Consider the following 20,196-nt stretch of genomic DNA (forward strand, 5'->3'; position numbering starts at 1 on the left):
AATAATAATAATAATAATAATAATAATAATAATAATAATAATAATAATAATAATAATAATGAATTATTATTATTTAAATTCACTGATGAAAAGGGAGTTTGGGGTCTTTTGGCAGGTTCATCTTTTAAAAAGCCTTGTAAACTAACAAAATTCTAGGGCGAGGCAACAATAATCTCAGTCTATGTGATAGTGGTGACAGAGACACACCTAACCAAGCATGTGGTTGTGCCGAGGTCCCCTGTAGTCTTCAGTGTTTGCACCATGTATCTATCTGTTATCCTTGCACATTTTATAGGCGAGTTAAGATATACAGAGTCTATTGTGTGCTTTCTGCTTGTGTTGTACTGTGGGCACAGTCCTCTACAAAAAGGGTCACTGCCTCAAATCTGCAGCTTGTCCATCCGGTCATTTTATATGATGAAAAGACCCTCCTGTACATTCTAGGAACCAAATAACAAGCAGTAGATCCTCCACAGGTTTTGAATGTACCCTGGCCTGCACTGTCTAAGTCAGGGGAGAAATCAAATATCATACCGTTGCTCTCTAGAACTGTGATAGAAAAGGAAGTTTGTTTGTACAAGTGACAATCAAACATATATGTCTCAGATTCTTTACCTACTTGTTCAATGGCACATTATACACAGTATATTGGAGTGTGTTCATATTAGTACAACACACGATTGGTTAATGAATACTAACCATGTGCACATGTGACAGTTTTATACCATTATAACATTAGTTTCTCTCAAAATAGATGCCATTGCACTTGTTTTATTTAGGCCCTATTTGTGTTCAGATCAAACCAAGAACAACACATTAGTTAAATTGAACACACTCTGTGCATAGTCCTTATTACTGTTGTGATTGTGTCACAAATACAAAAGCCAAATGAAAATGATTCCTGGATTCCCCAAGCCTGCTCACAGCAGGCAGAGGTGCTTACTGTAGAGTAGACTGAAAACTCAGAACCATTCTTATATGCTTTTCAACCTTTATATTTACCTTGGCATTGACAGTACCTAACTATAATACTTCTGCTTAAGTGTGATGTGCCTGCCCTATTAAGTGCTCAATTTGCAAGCACATGTGGTTGTGTGACAGTGTGCACCGCTGTCTTCTACGATTAGCCTTACAGCAAATAGACTTGTAGCCTCGTTCCACTTGAGTGCACCCTGCATCATGTTAAATTGGTTCTCATTTCCCCTGCTATAGCTTGCTTTTAGAATCCTAGACTAAAAGTGCATCTGCATTTAAAAAGTTTAGGTCCTTCAAGATCACAAGGCAGCACTACGGTATTTTACACATCTTTGTTGTCGGACAATCCAAATTCATTTTTTTTCTAGTTTCCTCTTATTCTTGGTTTCTGATGCATCACAGTTTTAATGCAGGGTGAATACAATATTAGTCTGGGATGTGCTGATGATGTGCTCAATGAATCCAATTACATATTGTGCCATTTTTATTCTGTTAATGGCACATTTGATTTATAACTGAAAGTTAATTGAAACAAGCCATTTTCTTTTGACGCGGCATTGTGAAATGTGATTGTATTACAGTACATGTAAGTTAACATTGAACACTTAAGTACTGCATCATACTGCAATGTTTCTATATGTGCTACGTGTGGCAACTTGGCAGGTCAACCATACAGAGCAATGAAAACTCCATGTCCCCTGGCTGACATTTCAGTCATAATTTTGTAATTATTGTGAAACAGTGTATGTGAACTCTATGGAGTTTGAGAAGTTGCACTGCTAGAACTTTGAAATAAAAACATTACGCTGGATAGAACAGATAATATAATTATACAAGCAGTGACTGTAAGGGGATGACCAGAGACAGGGAGGATTGTGGGAGTATGGGGGATATAGGGGTCCTCTCTCAGTTATGAGTGTTTGTTTTCTGAGGAAGCATGTTTCTAAGGTTAGTTAATATTACATTGTATGTTTTGCTTTTGCTGAAAATGGCTTGCTGTGCTTAAATGCATCCTATTTTTATACATATGCTGAAACTGCTTGTCTGCATGACCACCAGTCACTCTGTCCATTAGGACAAACAAAACACTCCCCTTTTACAGCGCTGTCCTTTGTTGGAAGGCTTTATAAATAAATACATCTGCACAGCAAAGCCTGGTACATGAAAGAACAGCCAGTCCACTATTTCAGGCAGCTTTTTCAACACATTATTTCACATACATTTCCAGCCCTACGAGCGCTGCTTCATTTGATGCATCTATGAAACTGGCCTATGACCATGCAATCTGTTCTTTGGTTTAGTCTTGGCCTGTGTTTTATCTCTTGAGGATGAGGTGAGAGGTTTATATTTTTGTCTATTTATATGAGCTTTTATTTTAAATTGTGACCTCATTTGCACAGCCTCCTTTGCTCAGCTGGTCAATAATGGTCAATAATGCTTTTTTCAGTGTTCATTTAGTTTATAAAATATTTATTTGTACATATATACAGTAAAATCTCTATATTAACACCACCAAGGCACTGGAAAAAACATGATACATGATAGGTATGCGAGGCCAGTTGCTTTATTAATTTTTACAATCTCGGAGTAGGCTATACGGTAACTCATATTAATAACGCCAGAGGGAGACATTTACTGGATAATGCTGTGTGAAAAAATAAATGCACTTTTCACTACTATGAGAGAGTGGGTGAACATATTATTACATTATTTATTTGTCACTGTATGGTCATGGAATTTGTTTTCTTTCTGAAATCAAGGAAAGTGAAGTTATATTTAATGAAAAAATGAAATGTAGAGATGACTGTTCATTTCAGTTATATTCTATTACTTAGTTATTATTCTATACATTTTAGAATTCGAGTTCTGAGAAGCCCGCAGAGCGCAGCTGTGCTTTAGAACATCCAATAGGAATGTGAATAACAAGGATTGAAAAGCAGACAACGCATGTTAGGGGCATATCCCAGCAGCGTGGTTAAGAGGACAACAACCACATTTGAAGGGAAGATGTGAGACATACCTTTGCATGTTAATTGGGTTCGTTTTGGCGATCTAAATTGGACATTGAACAACATAAAAGTACAGTTGCATGAATTGTGATCGGCTCATGTGATGTTTTTTTTTTTTTTTGTTTTTTTTTTTTTTTTTTTTTTTAATCATTGTATGTACATATTTACTTAATGTAATGAAGTTATATCAGTTCGGTAACAAGGACCTGTTATAGCAGAAGACTCTTAAATATAACAGGGTGATATATGGTGTTGTATACAGATGAACTATTCTGAAACAATAAGAGAAAAAGGGGTATGTTTTGTTTCAGCTGTATCCAAGCCTTACAATTAAGCGCGCCTTGTTATTATTGCCTAGGGGTCACGCATCGTTATCATTTCAGAACCTCACTTCAATGGACAGCGCAAAGCGGTAAGCAACATTCATCCTCCTGTGTAGCCTGCACCGTACCGCAGAAGCAAGGGTAAAACAAAGATTATAGAAATTATTTTAAACCTGCTCTCGTAGCTGCAAAGGACACACAACGATTTTTTGGGGGTTGTCGCTGTGGGATCCAAAGCCATTTCTCCGGGCATTAGAATCTGAAAACAATTCACTTTCTTAATGGTGCGGTAAAATGCGGTGAATATCCCAGTCTATTGGATTCGCTGTTTGCCAGGCCAGGCCTAAATGTGTTCTGATGGATTGTTGATGGATTTTACACATGGGCTGCTACTCGCATGAAGAAATTGCAGTCGGTACCTTAATTCCAGTCTTTCTGTTTAGTGAGCTCGATGGACCGAAATCCCAGTCACTTCAGTGGAGATGGTAAGTATCTTTCAATATTCAAAGTCCTAAATAGGGCAATTTAGTAAAATAATACAGAATAACTTCCAAACAGTCAGAACATAAGCATGATCTTCTGCAAACACATTTTATTATTATTATTTTTTTTGAATTTTATTTATTTATTCAATCTAATGTTTCTGAATATACTAGACACACACACAAAAATCTAAGCGTTACCAAAATAAATAAAAAATGTCATGCTTTCTCTTCTCCTTTTACGTTTGATTTATTTTACGTTGAAACGATTGCTTAAACTATACACTAATTTAAAAATGTTTTTTTCCAACTAATTTACATTAAAAGCAATAGTATACTATACTTGGTTGACAGATTTTTGTAGATACAACTATATACCAATACATTACAATTACACATTTTCGAATATGCTTCCGTCTTATCTAATACAACACAAATCTATTTTGATGTAATTAACTGAATTATAAACTAAAAAAAAAAAAAAAAAAAAAAAAAAAAAAAAACAGAAACCTTTAAAGTCTGATTTATTTGTTTTTCTTCATCTTTAGTATGGATTTATTAACACGTGCTTAAAGTCCTTGATAATTGACAAGTTTGGAGAAGAAACATGGGAGAAGCTAAGGTAATATTTATATCTGTCATGTAGATTATGTCTTTTCATATTCACGGATTGTTAATTCAATGCAAGCTGCACTGATGTGTTAGTTATTAGCTGTAGCTTATTTATTATCCAGAAGGTGGCGTAAACGACTTTGGTGAATAAACATTAATACTTTGCAAACATATTAAGGCGATATAATATATATAGTTTAATATGCACCCTTAAAGAACACGGTTTATCATTAATTAAAATGCGTTTTGTTTTTACCGTGATCAATGGACACTGTAAAGAAGATTGTGTTAGTGTATGATTATTCTATATTAAAATGATATTTAAATGAAAACACACAATAGTTGCTTGATAAACAAATACATATATATGTAACATATTTTTGTCCCGGCACAAACGTGGTATTTTTATACGAGAAGACTATTGCATCTTCACAATGGTGTAGATCAACGATTTCCAAATGTTGTACTAAATCATTACCGAAAGGTTTATGAATTTGGAGACACTATCCTTACAAACACACAATATGCGCACCAGTCTGTAACTTATTAAATCATTTTTGATTATACTAGAAATACTGTGCTTCTTAAAGGACAATAATGAATATTGATCAAACCTCATTAAGTGGCCACCGTAGATGTGTAAACAAATCAACAACAAAAAACAAACAAAACAAAAACTCCAAATAGAAAATATCAAATAGCATATTATTCGATATTTAAAAACAATGTTTATTCATCAAGGTGGCAGGGCTGCAGTGCTTGATGTCTGGTACAACTGAAAATCAGTGTTTAATTTTCCAGATTTCTTACGAATACATTTAGTTATCTATTAATTAATCTTTTGCTATCATGTAAGTTTAGTTCATATACATTTCCCTCGGATCACTAGCATTGCCTTTAAATGATAAGCTGGAGCAGCCAAACTAATTCTATCCCAGCACAGTTTTACTGTACCAATATAACACCAGCTCAGTTATACTGTATGAATATAACACCAGGCATCCTGATAAATGAATATAAATGTACACTATGCTCTGCTTGGTGTTTCTCTCTTCCCTTCTGGGATTGCTGCCACTGTTCTCTGGGCTTGCAAATAGATTTGAACACATTACTTTCTGATGCAGTGGTTGAACTACAAGATGCTGCCGCTTAGACAGTGTGCTATTCAACCTAGACTGAGCCTTTTTATCCCTTCTGTAGAAATCAGGCTGGAGTTCGAGATACTTTCATGACATTTGAAGTGTATAAAGATGACATCACAATGCAATTAGTGGAAGAAGCATGCAAAATTCTGGGTATGTTGAACCACAGTGCATCACTTCAATTATATATATGTTGTGAGGCTGTAGTATATTGTTGCGTTGTAATTTGAAAACTTTTGCATGTGCATTAAAGCGGCTTATTAATGATGTAACAATGCTACAATCCTTAAATAGAATGGATCTATTTCAATAAATGTTAAATAATCATTTAATTTTTTTTCCCAGAAGTTTCACCAGACGTGGTTTTGAAACAGTTCGGAGAGTATTTCTTTGAGTTTTGTAAACGGTCCGGCTATGACCACATGCTCAGAACTCTTGGTGGAAGCCTTTTTGAGTTCATTGAGAACCTGGATGCATTGCACAGCTACTTGTCACTCTCCTACCAGGCAAGCACAGCAAACCCATTCAAGGTCTACAGATTTACACAGATCACGTCAGCAGCAGATTCTCAAAGTGACCTAAATGACAAATGTGCACAGCTATTCTCCATGTTTGATTTTCTAATGGGAGTCATAGGCTTTTGAAGTTGAAAATATCATAATGTTATATTCACTTGTATAGTTAATTTGATTTAATAGAATGTAACAACTCAAGATGTTCTTAGGTAAGTTTTCAAGTTACTGTTGTATTCCTTCAAAAACAAGTTGAGATCAGTTTAAGACAGCACAGTCACATTGAAGGGTGTTAGTGGAGTGTAATGAATGTTTTCCATTGCAGGAGATGAACGCCCCTTCGTTCAGGGTAGAGAAGAATGATGATGGCACCATGAATTTACATTACTATTCTGATCGAAGGGGACTGTGTCATATTGTTCCAGGTAATACAAGACAGTCTCTTTTTTTTTCAAAACGCTGTATTTTTAATCAGATTTATGCAATAAATGAATAGGTCCCTTAAAGACTGAAATAAATAATGAGTGTCTTAATTTTGTCCAGTGCCCTGCAATACCATATTTGATTCAAATAAAAACACAGCATTGGTGTTACTTTCCATGATATTCAAGCTAATTTATTGGATTTCAAATTCCATAAAGAACAATACAACAAGAAACAAACTAACACGAGTTCCTATTAAGTTTTATATTGCATTCATATTGAAGTAAGCAGCAATTAATGTACATCCAACATTTATTCAGATAATAAAATCAGCCCTGTGACTATCCACAATACAGCTGTCCCTGTTGATTATGAATTCATGTTAGGTTTGGAATTTAATACAACTAAGCATGGCATCCATCAGGTTTACTTGAGTTGAGTTACAATTTTCACTATGGAATTACATTAATGGACAGTAACACAAAGCCTTATCATTGTTTTATAAAATAAGACTGCATTGCTTCTAAATGTGTACACTTTAAATTCTATATTGTGTATTTGTATTTTTCCAACAGGCATTATCGGAGCAGTAGCCAAAGACTTTTTCAACAGCGAAATCACAATGGAAATTGTTAACCAAATAGAGGAAGAAGAGAGGACGGGGAAAAAGGAGCATGTTGTTTTTCTCATCACTCAAAAGCCTGCCTTTTCACATAAGAGAAGAAGCAAATTATCTGCAACTCCTCAGTATCTGGCAAACGCACACAGGCAAAGTGAGAAACAGCTAAACAAAGAGGTAATTACTGACTGTCCAAATCTTCATTTCGTGAATTACAATGTGAACTGTATATGACAACAAGAAATGCCTCAATGCTTTACTGACTTATATGCACCGAAAACAGCTAATGGCATCTATTAATAAACATGCTGTTTTAACAGGGCTTTTTCATAGGAAGCTGTACAAGTGTTTTACTATTTTTCATGAAGCGTATTGGGTTTTATGCACTCATTGTGATATCTCACATTGGGAAAATGCAGATAGCAATCCTATGAAGTAAGGCGTATATTAAACAACTTGAGCATGGTGTGTGTGCTCTTTAATGTTAATAAACACTCAGCCAGCACTAGCAAATGGATTTTTAAGTACGTAGCTTGAGAAGTTAAATATAGAACTGATGAAGGATGCTTGAAAAACTTCAGATACAATTACGTAAGTGCAGTATGAAGCATTTTTAAATGGTCTATATAGTCCCTATTTTACCCCATTCAGCAATAAGACTAGACAAAGTCATGTTGTTGTTCTGATGTAAAATGATAGCACTTTATATGGAATTCATGTTCAAATGTAAGTGTCTCATTCAATTGGAAAAGGGTTAATTCGTTTAATAATCATTTTAAGGTGCGTCCACTGAATCCAGTATTCACAAATTTTGGTTTGTTGTTTTGAATTTGCAAATGATGCCCGAGTCAATGCTGCCAACAGAACTGAAACGTGAGTAAGAAGCAGATGAAGGTAGTCCGTTTCTCTGATGTGGTCTGGAAAACAAGCAAACTGATGCCTCATTCTGTTCTTTTTTCTTTTGTCCGTCAGTAAGAAACAAGGATCCTATTGAACTGCTTTCCTTTCTAAATACTTCAGAGCAGCAGGACTTACCTTTAGCAGGAGCCTCGCCCATGCTAATAAAGTGTTTAATTGACCCTGTGGCACAGAACTCTAATGCAGACTTAACCGCAGCATGAACTGGGAGAGCAAAAGGGCATCCTGAAACTGCACTACAGAGCTAAAGGATTGTCATATTGTTCAGATAATGCCTGTTCAGAACCAGAACCAATTAATAATAATAATAATAATAATAATAATAATAATAATAATAATAATAATAATAATAATAACCTTCTTGTCTTTTATTACATGCCAGCTTTATGTTTTTATTGTCTTTAATTTTTTTTAAAATGTATATTTAGATCGCTCCAGTTAGCATTAATTAGGATGTAATTAAACAAGCTATGTGTTGACTGCAGTGCCTTGTCTTTCCAGGATGTGGAAAAGGCTATAAACAAGATCAGAAACAAAAACTGCCACATGTCTGTGTGTCCAGTGAAAAAAAAACATTGGGACACCATTCGGGGAATTGTGAAGCTTGGCAAAGGTGAGCTATCACCTCAGGACATATACAGGCGCTGAACTGGAAATACACATACCTGTAGTAAAAAAAAAAAAAAAAAAATTATTATCACACCTGATGGTTGAGGTCAAATTTGCAAGGATTAATAGATTTAAAATACACCCACATTATTGCAATATTCTGGTGACATTCTGTCAATTTTTGTTCTGATTTGTGGTATTAATGTGGCACATATGGGGAATGGCCTCATACATCTGAAAGTTACAACATGTTATTTTCACTGCTGTCAACAACAAACTGTGTCAATGTGAATGCAAAACAGACCATGAGTGTGCAGCAATGATTACAAGTGCTGTTTATAAAAAAGGAATACAAGGAAAATATAATGGACAGCTTCTCATGATAACACTTGTGTGGCATTCCTGAGCTAAAATGAACACTTCCATCGCTTATTTGTAGGCAAACTATTGAGAGGATTTGAACCAGTTTACCCCGAGACGCTGTGCATAGATTTAAAGACCTTTTGCAATGCTTTCCCTTTTCACATTGTATTTGATGAAGAGGTAAGATCATTTTCATAGTATTAATGTTCAATTTTATTAATTCCCAAATGCAACATTTAGGGGCCCAGTGATCTTGTCTTTCATGTAGTCCAACCAGTTTTCAAAAGCCTCTTGTCTTTCTTCCTTTAAATTTGCATGCCATGCCATCTAATTGTAATTTGTTCCTTGTTTTAATTTTAAATTATTCACAGTGCTTCTTTAACTAGCAAAACAAAAATGTATAAAACAAACATCATGCCGTCTGCAAAATAACCACCATTAACTTTATGACAGGCCTAAAAAGAAATGATAAGGAACAGGCACTTTAAGTTTTGTGTTCTTGCTTATTATTACACTTGAACATTACTCTGTGTGAAGCAGGTGATTACAGGTTGCGTTCAGATCTAAATAGCTGCACTGTTAAATACATTCGACTGAAGCTTAGCCAAATTAGGTGGTAACCTATTCAAACAATCTTAAGGATTGAAGTATTTTATATTTAAAGAGCAGAGCTTTGCACATGGAACAGTTATAATACAACACAGAACTGTCTGTCTAGCAGCACTACAGCTAGTATAGTGTGTCAAGGTGTGTCAAAGCAATATATTATGAATGGGAGGTGGAATTTGTTTTGATTCTGGGACCTTGTCAAATTTCTCCCAGGATGTTTCTGCCACCCTTTATACAGATACACATAGTAATGCGAAATGTCATGTTTGGTGGTTTTAAGATCAGGGTGAAGCAAGCAGGAGTGAATATCCAAAAGATTGTCCCGGGATTGCAGACAGTGAGCGTTCGCCTTGACCAGTACTTCACTATTATTCACCCGGAAGTGACCTTCACAATACCTAGCGTGAGGAAATTTATCAACAGCCAATTTATCTTGAGAACAAAAAGAAATATGATGCCGGAATCCTGGAAGAGTCGCCCAATGTTGGAATTAAGAGGTGAAATATATTATATAATATAGATCATTGTTTAGAACAGAGCGCAATTTAAAAGCTAATTTGGTCTTATTTTACAGTTTACTTCTTTGATAGACCTGAAGCTTATATTAAGGTCTGCTATATGTTATTTATTTTGTAGAAAAATATCATAATAAGAAAACTTACATCACACAGTGTAAATCACTGTTACACAACTCTGCTGTGCCTGTGTACTATTCATTTCTAATTTTACGAATTAAAGCATAGGACACAAAGAATAAATAAATAAATAAATAAATAAATAAATAAAATGGTAATAACTGGGTCTATCAACATTTTCTGATAATAAATAATGGTTGAATAAGTGTGCAATTACACGGAAAATGTAAGAGCAATATCTATTAGTAATTACACAATTATTACCATGTTATTGGTAATAATTCCATTCATGCCCTGTAAGCTAACATACTACAAATGCATCTTTGTGCTAATTGTCATGTTGCACTGGCTGTCACAGGTCAGATGGTTTGGATGGAGTCTTTGCAATGCATGCTGTACCTGGCCTCTCCTCTCCTGCGGAGTCTTCATGAACTGGAGGAAAGACAGATGCATATCTCAGACATCGCTCCTCACGACGTCACACGAGACCTCATACTGCTCAACCAGCAGAGACTGGCCGAGATGGAACTGTCCAATCAGCTGGAGAGGAAGAAGGAGGAGCTGAGGATCCTGTCTAAGCACCTCAAGGAAGAGAAAAAAAAGACCGAAGCTCTGCTTTGCGCCATGCTCCCCAAGCACGTCGCCAACCAGCTCAAGGAAGGAAAGAGAGTCGAGGCAGGTGAATGCGATTCGACAACTTATCTGAAAACAATGTGAGAAACTGTGACACCTTAATAGTTCAGACAGTGTCTATTTTAATTATTTAATACAGAGGATATAAATAAATTATATTTATCTTTGTTTGCATTTGTAGAAAAAAATCATGTTGGCAAAAGTCTAGATTTAAGTATATAATAAATATGTTATCATTCTATCTGCATTGTTATTTATATTGCAGATTCTAGCCAAGCTTTCAAGACAATACTATTTATTACATTCCTACAGTCCTTATTGTTTGTACTTGTCTTTGTAACACACAGCGTAATAAGCATATTTAATTATAATTATACAAAAACGTGGTACTGTACATACAAGCAATCCTTGACTCTTGTGTAATGTCTGGCTTGTAGGCTGCAGATGGAACAGGTGTCAGCCCTAATTTAATACTGAAATGAGATTAGACTGATTTATCCAAACTCTTATGCCTAAAGGGAAATGAATAAGCTTCGGGCAATAATGGAAACTTCAAAAGTGCACAGCATCTGAGAAACCTTCATATTTAATGAGATCCATGAAAGACAAGTTCCTGCTGCTCTCCAGCAAAGGGGCTTAATGTGAAGTCCCAGTGGGCATACATGTGAGATCATGGAACCTCTTTGATGAACAGAAAGGAAACTTAGTGGCTGTCTGGACTCTCTGTCTCTATATATTGGGCAGGAGGGAAGGACCGATCCCTTCCTGTTTCTGTGGACTGCCTGTCTACATTAATCAAGGGTAGCTCCTTGAGCTTCCGATGACCTCCACCCCTAGAGGGCAGTGGAGACACTACAAATCTGCTTTAATAATGCTATCTTTGGTGGGAATATCTAAGAACAGATAGTATACAGTATGAACCCTCTGCATTTATAGAACCCACCTGTGTACCTTTAAATTAATATAAAGAGCTAGCACAGTTTCTCCTGTGTAAACCATTATCTTCAATACTGCAACAGTTCTTTGATGATTTGGAAAAACTTGAGTTCCTGGAAGATGCTTGTTAATTAAACAACGGGACTCCATTCAGAGGGTCTAAGACTGTGAAATTCAATTCTCTAATTCAGGAAACATTTTAACATGGCTTGATCTTGCTGTTCTGCAGGTGAGTTTAAAGAGTGCACAGTTCTGTTCAGCGACGTTGTGACGTTTACTGACATCTGCTCCGTGTGTGAACCTATCCAGATTGTGTTCATGCTCAATTCCATGTACCTCAAGTTCGACCGGCTCACCTCTGTTCATGATGTCTACAAGGTAATTCTTTAATGTTAGCTATATCGTTTGCATTCCAATGGGATGTTTTGTTTCCATTTTATGCACATTAGAATTAGCAGCTGGCGTTAACTGTTATTCCTTTCTTGTTCTGCATAAGACCATCTTCTTTTAGGCTAAAACTGTGCAGGGCCCCAGCTTTAAAGAGTAAATAGTGGGGTCCCCACATGTTGCTACAACTGTTTAAATAGCGTACCTGCCATTTTTCTTTTCATTGTTAACATCCTGGCAACTTTTCACACTTATAACTTTAAAGTCTGTAAAAAGTTATTTTCAAAATGGGTGCTCTAGTGCACTGATAGTGTAAGGATTGTTGCCCACATTGTCAAACAGATAACACAGCAATAACGATCCATGATGTGGCACGGAACAGAAAAGCAAGAGCACCCCAGTGCACTAGACCAGTCATTTTGAAAAGAGCTTTGAAACAGACTTTAAAGTGTAATAAGTGGTTAGGATATTAGCAATGAAAATAAAAATGACAGGTACTTTATATAAATGTGGGGATGTATTAAGCTATGTTTTTCAGAACCCAGCTACTTATTCTTTAATATCTATTTTAATATGCATTTCCTTTCATTCAAGATGCTCATCATATTTCTGAGGCTTTAGCCAACAAAAAAGCAAACATACAATGATGCTAGACAAAGCAAAACATTTTTTAAAACATTTAAACCACGAATAATGCTGCTGTTCAGATTTTATGCTAGGCAGTAGTTATGATTTACTGTGTTTTTTATATTAAAATTCTTAACACCTTACCTGTTTACATTACTCTTCCAAGTAATAAAACACATAACAATATACATATATGGGTTATTTATTAAGGTGGAAACCATTGGCGATGCTTACATGGTAGTTGGAGGAGTCCCTATACCTGTATCAAGCCATGCAGAACGAGTTGCTAATTTTGCCCTGGGAATGATCATAGCAGCCAGAGAAGTAACAAACCCAGTCACTGGGAACCCCATACAGGTAAAGGTTATCTGGTAATAATATATTATCTGGTCATTATATAGTATTTACATTGTTATTGCACAACCATGTGTGTAAGTACAGCATTACAAATAAATAAACATGATGTTGCATTGTGACAATGTAACCCTATGTGTAATTACTGTATCATTAGAGTGTAGTTGCAGCGCAGCCTGACACAGTCAGTGGAACGTGTTATCTGATATATAGTCTCACTCTCAAAGATAATGTGGCAGCATTGATTGATCTGGAATTCTGTATGTAAAATTAAATGTCAAAAAAACCCAGCATAAACTAGAAAAGTACCTATCCAAGTCATTGAGAATGCTTTTATATTTATTTACTGTTTAAAAAGTTTTGTTTTTTAAATTACTTGCATTTTTTTTTAATTACTGGAAATATTTTAAGCACTGCTTAATTACAGTTGTAGTACAAAAAGCCTCCCATGTTTTTATATAAGCACACAACTTTATTTTTTTGACGTTGTATGTATTTGACTGGTGTTTTGTTACTGAATGCTATCTATACTTTGACTCACTGTGATCAGTATGTTGCTGTAGCTTTCTTCTGTGTCCCCCAGGAAACCTTTGTAAACAAGACAGGTTCTTTATATAATTAAAGATTGGTGTTGGGTTACCAAGGGAATGGGTTCATTTAGCCAGCGTAGTCGATACATAGCAGCAGGCCACGCTTTGTCCAGTTTTGTCCAATTGTAAATTCAATAACACTGTTCAATAATACTATGCACATTGCACCTCAAATCCATATTTTTCCAAGCAAGAATCACAGCATTGCACATTTCACTTTCTCAACCTCACAACCCCCTTCTATATAGACACAGGAAAACATTTCTAAATGTGACGTCATGCAATCAAAGAAAATACAAAATTATATCACAAAAGTCTACCAGAAGCCATAATAGTAGTTCATGTTAGATTTCCAAATGTCACTTTTTTTTTTAAATTTATGTCAGTTTTCTGTTAAGTAAATGGTAAACGACATAGCAGTATGTAATTCAATATGTTAACGTAATATTCGTTCGGCAGGTTGCATTCCTTTATGTAACTCGATGGTTAGCAAGATTACATCTCTGTTTGTTTTGTACAGATCAGGGTGGGGCTGCACACTGGTCCAGTCCTGGCGGGAGTGGTGGGTGAGAAGATGCCTCGTTATTGCCTGTTTGGAGACACTGTGAACACGGCCTCGCGAATGGAAAGCCACGGTCTTCCAGACAAAATCCATCTCAGTCCAAGTGCCTATGGGTAAGAAGTTACCATTTCATTAAAACACCTTTCTACAGGGCGCTGTTAGGAACGAAAGAGCATAGGTATGCACACAGCTCTAACCATAAAGAGAAAAGATATATATTGTAAAATATCTGTTTAACATATTACAATATAATTGATATAATTTAATTGTATGTGTCATACTGTACTATACCCTACTATACACACTTTCCTCTCACAAATATGAGTAAAACACAGAGCCAGTGGAGCACCACATTTGCTGTCTTTTTTAATCAGGTCACAGGTCAAATAAAGCATGAGACGGATTCCTAATAAAGATACGTCATTGTTTAGTAAACAGAAACTTGCTATTCAAAGCAGGTTATGTTTGCATTATTCTTCAGTAAGCCAACATTTATTAATAATTTAATACTACATTCAATTAACATTCATATTGCTTAAGATTTAGTTTATATCCAAAAAACAAAACAAACACCCCCCCAAAGTAATCATAAATTAATGCTGTTCAATATAAAGGTAATTAAAGCTAATACAAAAAAAAATGATGAAATCAGGTCAGACATTTTAACAAAATGTATATGTTTTTATCAAGGTTTATGTTAGCGTAACTATGACAGTTGTTTAGTGTACATTTTGGTACATGCAAGATCCAATTTCAGTGATCTAAACAGTGAGATCCGCCACCATTTACATCAATTGATCCTTGGTGTGTATTTCAATGTGATTTTTCATTTATTTTCAAAGGGCTCTTAAAGACAAAGGCTTTGAATGCATTGACCGTGGTGAAATTGAAGTGAAAGGCAAAGGGAAAATGCGCACTTACATTCTAGCTGGGAATCTAACCGCCACGGACGGCGAGATCATGGGGCATCCCGTGAGGGAATTTGACTCAGGGCGTGAGTCGGCCCAGTCTCTTCATGATTCTAGGATGGACACACTACAGACACATGGCCCTCAAGGTTAGGCTTTGTTTTCAGTAAAGTCCACTTAGTACTGCCATCTAATGCACAAAGAGCATTCATTATGGCTAAGTAAATCTAAATGGTGTTTTTAATTGTTGTTCTTTTCAGAATGGACTTAATGCCTATTCTTCTTTTGCATATAGGTGTGCAAAGTCCCCAGTCCCAAGATCGCCGCCCTACAGTTGCCATGAAGTATTCCGACAGCCCGACAGAACCCCATGCCAAGACTCCCAGTAAAAGCCACCCAAGTATTAAGGATTTGACAGGTACATTTCACTTTTGTCTCAAGGTTGTTCTGTTAAAGGAAGTGTAACTCCTGTAAATATAATCTTTCACCTTTATTTAAATGTCTCCAAAGATTAAACCAAATTTGACAGTAGGGAAAGATGGCGAACAGTGTGTTATAGATTTGTTTTCATGGCATTAAAAATTACAAGCCTGCAAGACCATTTTTAAACTGCTATTCTCATGAGAGAAAAGATGATGTTTTAGAAGGACAAGTACATGGTTATATGATTGCATGATTACATGACTTGGAAAAAATCAATATTAATATATCCAATAATACAAAACAATACAATAAAAAATGAATAAATGCTAATAAAAGTGTAATAGCTGCATTTGTACAGCGAATGGAGAATTCACTGTAGATATTTGTGTTTTGTTTGGTTTATAACACCTCACTTTGCAGTATGATAATGAGATTAGAATACAAGAGGCAATTGCAGGGCTTTCTAGATACATTTGTAGAGCACGATGCAAGGCGTGTTTCAGTTATAATTGCAATATCAGTACCATATACCTGTCGTGCTTCTGACAGTGTAGTTCCTTGCTGTGTTCCCAGATGTGATCCCAGTAACTCACTCAAGAGATATGTTTGATTACAGGCAAAACACGAGATTCACAAAGCTACGGAAGCCTCCACAGTGACCAACAGTCAGGAGACAACCCCTATCGGCTTACGCAGGCGACAGTGGAACCAGTTGCCAGTGAGCCATCCAGCAGTGGAACAAGAAACAGACACACCAAATCAAATTTCTGTGTGTTACTGTAGCATGTGTAAGCAGAGTGAGTCCGAAGAAGGGCATAGTTACTATAATCTGTTTTTCAAATTCAAAGAAATTGCAATAGCTATTTTCAACATTTGCAGAGTTTATAATTATATAGCATTACATTTGTAGGACAAAGGTACATGAAAAAGAAATGACTCAGTGTATCAACGCAACTAACCGTGAACCTGTTTGTCAGTGAGATTTAACTGCATGAAAGTGCAAGCCAGGAATTAGTAGGATTTGTATGCTGATTATGCCTGTACTGAGAGCAGATAAGACAACATTGTCAGCATTTCTGAATTATTTATGAAACATAACGCCATGGGTTGCCAGTGGTTTCAAATGTGTTACAAACACCATGCACATTAAATATGGATCTAGAAGCTAGAATGTAATATCATCCTTTTATTCCCAGTGTTATCATATGTTCATAACTATACATCATAAAGACATGTCTTATTTGAGAAATACACACTTGTATGTAGTACCAAATTGCTTTCCTGAAGTTACAGTGTGTATATAAAATTGTATAAAGATTATTACATTTAACAGTAGCTCAGCAACAGAGCTTAGTGATTGTATAATTATTATGTATTATAATTATTCTGCACTACAATTGAGCATAATGTGTGCCATGTACATTATAACAAAATAATTCAAATTATTTAAAGTTTAAAGAATAAAATCATTAATATTCAGTGTTGTATATTGTTATTTGTTACACAAATACAATCTGTTTTACTATGTTTGACTGTTTCACTATTAAAGTGCTATCTGTTTATCTGTCTAGCTATCTATCATTGCTGTATCATATTCTAAATAAATAGCAGGATAAAGTGAGATATTCATTTCCAGCAAAAATAAATATTTACCAGTTTCATCAACTCTTTGTTGCCTGACACTGAGCAAATTATAACAGGTATCTGCAAAGTTAAGAGCCTTGAGCCATGCATCATATATGCTGGCAGCCCCAGCAATCAGTAAGTTCAAAGTGCTGATAAAGTCTGCATACTCCAGTGCTCTCCAGACACTCCTGTGTCTCCAGATTATCTTGAGTGAAGGGTTTTTGAGAAACAAACTTCAAGATTAATCACAAGGGGCTCCAACCTGAAGGTAGATCTTGAAGAATGTACTGTTGCTATGAGGAAAAGCATTATAATACAACAGACCCCATTGCTAAATGTCCCCAGCATTATAATACAAGGGATCCCACAACTACAAGTCCTTTTCCCTGCTGCCACTTAAATTGTTTGAATTCTGATCCTGCAGGTAATTCTGTGAGGCTTGATGCTCGGAATATGAGGAGTCATCCACCGGTAGGAGGAAAGACACAGATTTTACTTTGGCCCTGGCAAAGGACAAAGAACGCAAATCAAACCATTTACTGATTTAACAAAAACCAACATGTCAATATTCCCAGTAAGCTTGTGACTGTTTTGCTCATAGTTTCATTAGTTAGGCAACGAACTGCGAGTAGCTTGACGAGGTTGATGACTGTAAGGCATTTTACCTTTAGCTGTTGTTATCTCAACGAGTCAGTCTCTGTGTTTCAATGCTATTTGATCTTGTAAATTTAAGATTTATATTGAGTACTGTGTTTGTTTTTGTTTTTTTATGTGCTTTGGAATTCTTGCGTTTTTAAATTTCTTGCATTTTTACAATGAGGGATCTTTGCATTGACTTGATACTCATGTGACTTGTGACTTTCATCTACATGAAATTATTGATTTCCACTATGAGAATAGGTCTAGCATCATTGTCCATGACCATCTTAAAATCTTTTTAACCAAAGACACCTGATCCTCTGTGATGTGAACCCCTAATGTTACTGTCTAAAGAACAGTATCACATTTTACAATAACTGTACGAGTTTACTATATATGTATATATGTGTGTGTGTGTGTGTGTGTGTGTATGTATATATGTATGTGTGTGTATATATAAGTAGCTTTTCTTACTTGCATTTATGAACATATTGTTTTAATAATCTTCTGTTCTTGAATGTGTCCTTTGAGCAGATATTTAGTTGTCCCGTGCTATCCTGGCCCTGAATCACATTCTCGGCTATGGACAAGGTTTCTTCTGTGCTTTCTTCCAGAGGGCTGTTTTTTTCTCCCAGGTCTCTCTTATCCATGACATTGCCCACAGGGAGCTTCTTGTTCTGGACTGGACGGGTTGATGGATTTGATGAAATGGAATATCTTCTTACAGTCATCATTATGTTTTCTGCTTGAAAAAGAAGAAAGACAAAAAATGAACTCAAACGCTACAACGCTCAAACATTTTTTGGCTCCCACTTACAAAATAATTTCTATGATATCTATGTTGGTCAAAAAGAATAATTTCATGTATTGGTGGGGAAAAAAAAGTTGATCATTTATATGACCAACTGAGAACTCAGAAACAAATAGCATTGCTGTGCACAGTGCAGTACGTGTACAGCTGTGGCCAAAAGTGTTGTATCACTCTAATTAACTCATTTTGCTTTATAAAGTCGAAAGAAACTGTTTCAAAATACTGTACTACTACTTTGGCTTCCTAGACTTTTGCAATGTAATGTTATAGTTTCTTTGATTACATGGTGTTAAATAAAACGTTTTTTTTTTTTGTCTCAGTCCTAAAATTCTAGGTGATGCAAAACTTTTGGTCATAGCTGTAGGTCTACCTTTATATTGCCTTTCCAGTACCGGGGCGGAGAGATTTCTTCTTAGGATCGCCTGGGACGCAGTCTCCTCGGAATTAACAGGATGATGATGAAAGGCAGTCGACACAGATGTATCTTCCCCCATTTCTGGGCTTGTTCCCGATTTACACCGCTCCCTACGAAGCTCTTTGTTTTCACATTCAAGTTTCTTCATTTCACTTCGCATTTCCCGTATCACCTGCAGGAGACGCCTGTTGCTGTCCATGGTGCCAGAGTTCCAGTCTGGTAGGTGGTAGAGGGTCCTGTTCGCTACATGTTGCTGAAAACATAAATCGCGGTTATTTGGTTTTAACATGGTGCGCTCTCAATCACAGTCACTATCTTGTCTGGGATGTTATATGGCCCTTTCAACACTTATACACGCAATAGCTTCAGGTGACCAGACATCAAGACAGTGCCAATGATTTATTCATTCAGCCGGGTGTCTTGTTTCAGGAAAACCATTGTTTCATTCAACCCCAGATAGATTCAGATAACGAGTGGCATTCATTCAAGAACTGATTAGCCTACGGCCCAATATTTACAGAGTAGTTTGTATTGACGTTTTGAGTACTGTAGCGTAGAAACACATTAAAACTTTCCATAAATAAATAAATACATACATTAATTAATAAACAGGGCTAGGTGTCATATTTAGTATCGCGGCAATGTAAGTGCTTTATTTCCACCCACACCTTTTGAACTTTGTCGGGTCACAATGTCAATAAATTGCTTGTCCACTGTCCCTTAAGTGAAGCAAATGCCTCATTAGTAGTCCATGCTGAATTTGTTTGCTTTTTTGCCTAGGGGGTATCTACACAGCCTCAGGCAGTATGTCTGTTTTATATGAGCACTGCTTGCGTGAGTAGAAACTTGTATAAAGCCAAACACAATGAAAGTAAGTCTTGGGGATTCGTCTTACATGAGACCTGAGCTTCAGAAATGAAGGAAATACAACACCCATCTCCTGGCTTGAGTTTACTCCCTAAACCTCTTGCACAGGCATGCAAGTTCTGTAGATTTTAATTCCCCCTGGCTACACTTTGACTTTTTATAGTAATACTACAGGGTGCTCTATAAA

At 36.0% G+C, this 20,196-nt stretch overlaps 2 protein-coding genes across 2 annotated transcripts; one reads left to right on the forward strand and one right to left on the reverse strand.

The window, feature by feature from the left end:
• Positions 1–10,594: 10,594 nt before the first annotated feature.
• On the forward strand, positions 10,595–17,006 carry LOC121323450 (guanylate cyclase soluble subunit beta-2-like). Its single transcript, XM_041264542.1, has 7 exons — positions 10,595–10,910; positions 12,030–12,178; positions 13,025–13,171; positions 14,279–14,433; positions 15,163–15,377; positions 15,524–15,646; positions 16,268–17,006. Exons 1-7 carry the CDS (start codon positions 10,595–10,597, stop codon positions 16,432–16,434), a joined length of 1,272 nt encoding a protein of 423 aa, XP_041120476.1. The 3' UTR covers positions 16,435–17,006.
• Positions 17,007–17,105: 99 nt separating this feature from the next.
• LOC121322556 lies at positions 17,106–19,450 on the reverse strand. Its single transcript, XM_041262670.1, has 3 exons — positions 19,098–19,450; positions 18,391–18,658; positions 17,106–17,780 (listed from the first exon to the last, which is right to left on the reverse strand). The coding sequence occupies exons 1-3, from the start codon at positions 19,429–19,431 to the stop codon at positions 17,648–17,650; spliced, it is 735 nt and encodes a 244-aa protein (XP_041118604.1). The 5' UTR covers positions 19,432–19,450; the 3' UTR covers positions 17,106–17,647.
• Between the last annotated feature and the right edge of the window lie 746 nt (positions 19,451–20,196).

Source organism: Polyodon spathula, chromosome 11 (assembly GCF_017654505.1).
Source record: "Polyodon spathula isolate WHYD16114869_AA chromosome 11, ASM1765450v1, whole genome shotgun sequence".
NCBI lineage: Eukaryota > Metazoa > Chordata > Actinopteri > Acipenseriformes > Polyodontidae > Polyodon > Polyodon spathula.

Coding starts and splice junctions, on each gene's coding strand:
- LOC121323450 (XM_041264542.1), top strand. CDS start 10,595: ATGGTTTGGATGGAGTCTTTGCAATGCATGCTGTACCTGGCCTCTCCT. Junction 14,434..15,162: donor CTCAGTCCAAGTGCCTATGG/GTAAGAAGTTAC, acceptor TTATTTTCAAAG/GGCTCTTAAAGACAAAGGCT. Junction 15,378..15,523: donor ACAGACACATGGCCCTCAAG/GTTAGGCTTTGT, acceptor TTTTGCATATAG/GTGTGCAAAGTCCCCAGTCC.
- LOC121322556 (XM_041262670.1), bottom strand. CDS start 19,431: ATGTTAAAACCAAATAACCGCGATTTATGTTTTCAGCAACATGTAGCG. Junction 18,659..19,097: donor ACTGGAAAGGCAATATAAAG/GTAGACCTACAG, acceptor TTTTTCAAGCAG/AAAACATAATGATGACTGTA. Junction 17,781..18,390: donor CAATATGTTCATAAATGCAA/GTAAGAAAAGCT, acceptor GTCCTTTGCCAG/GGCCAAAGTAAAATCTGTGT.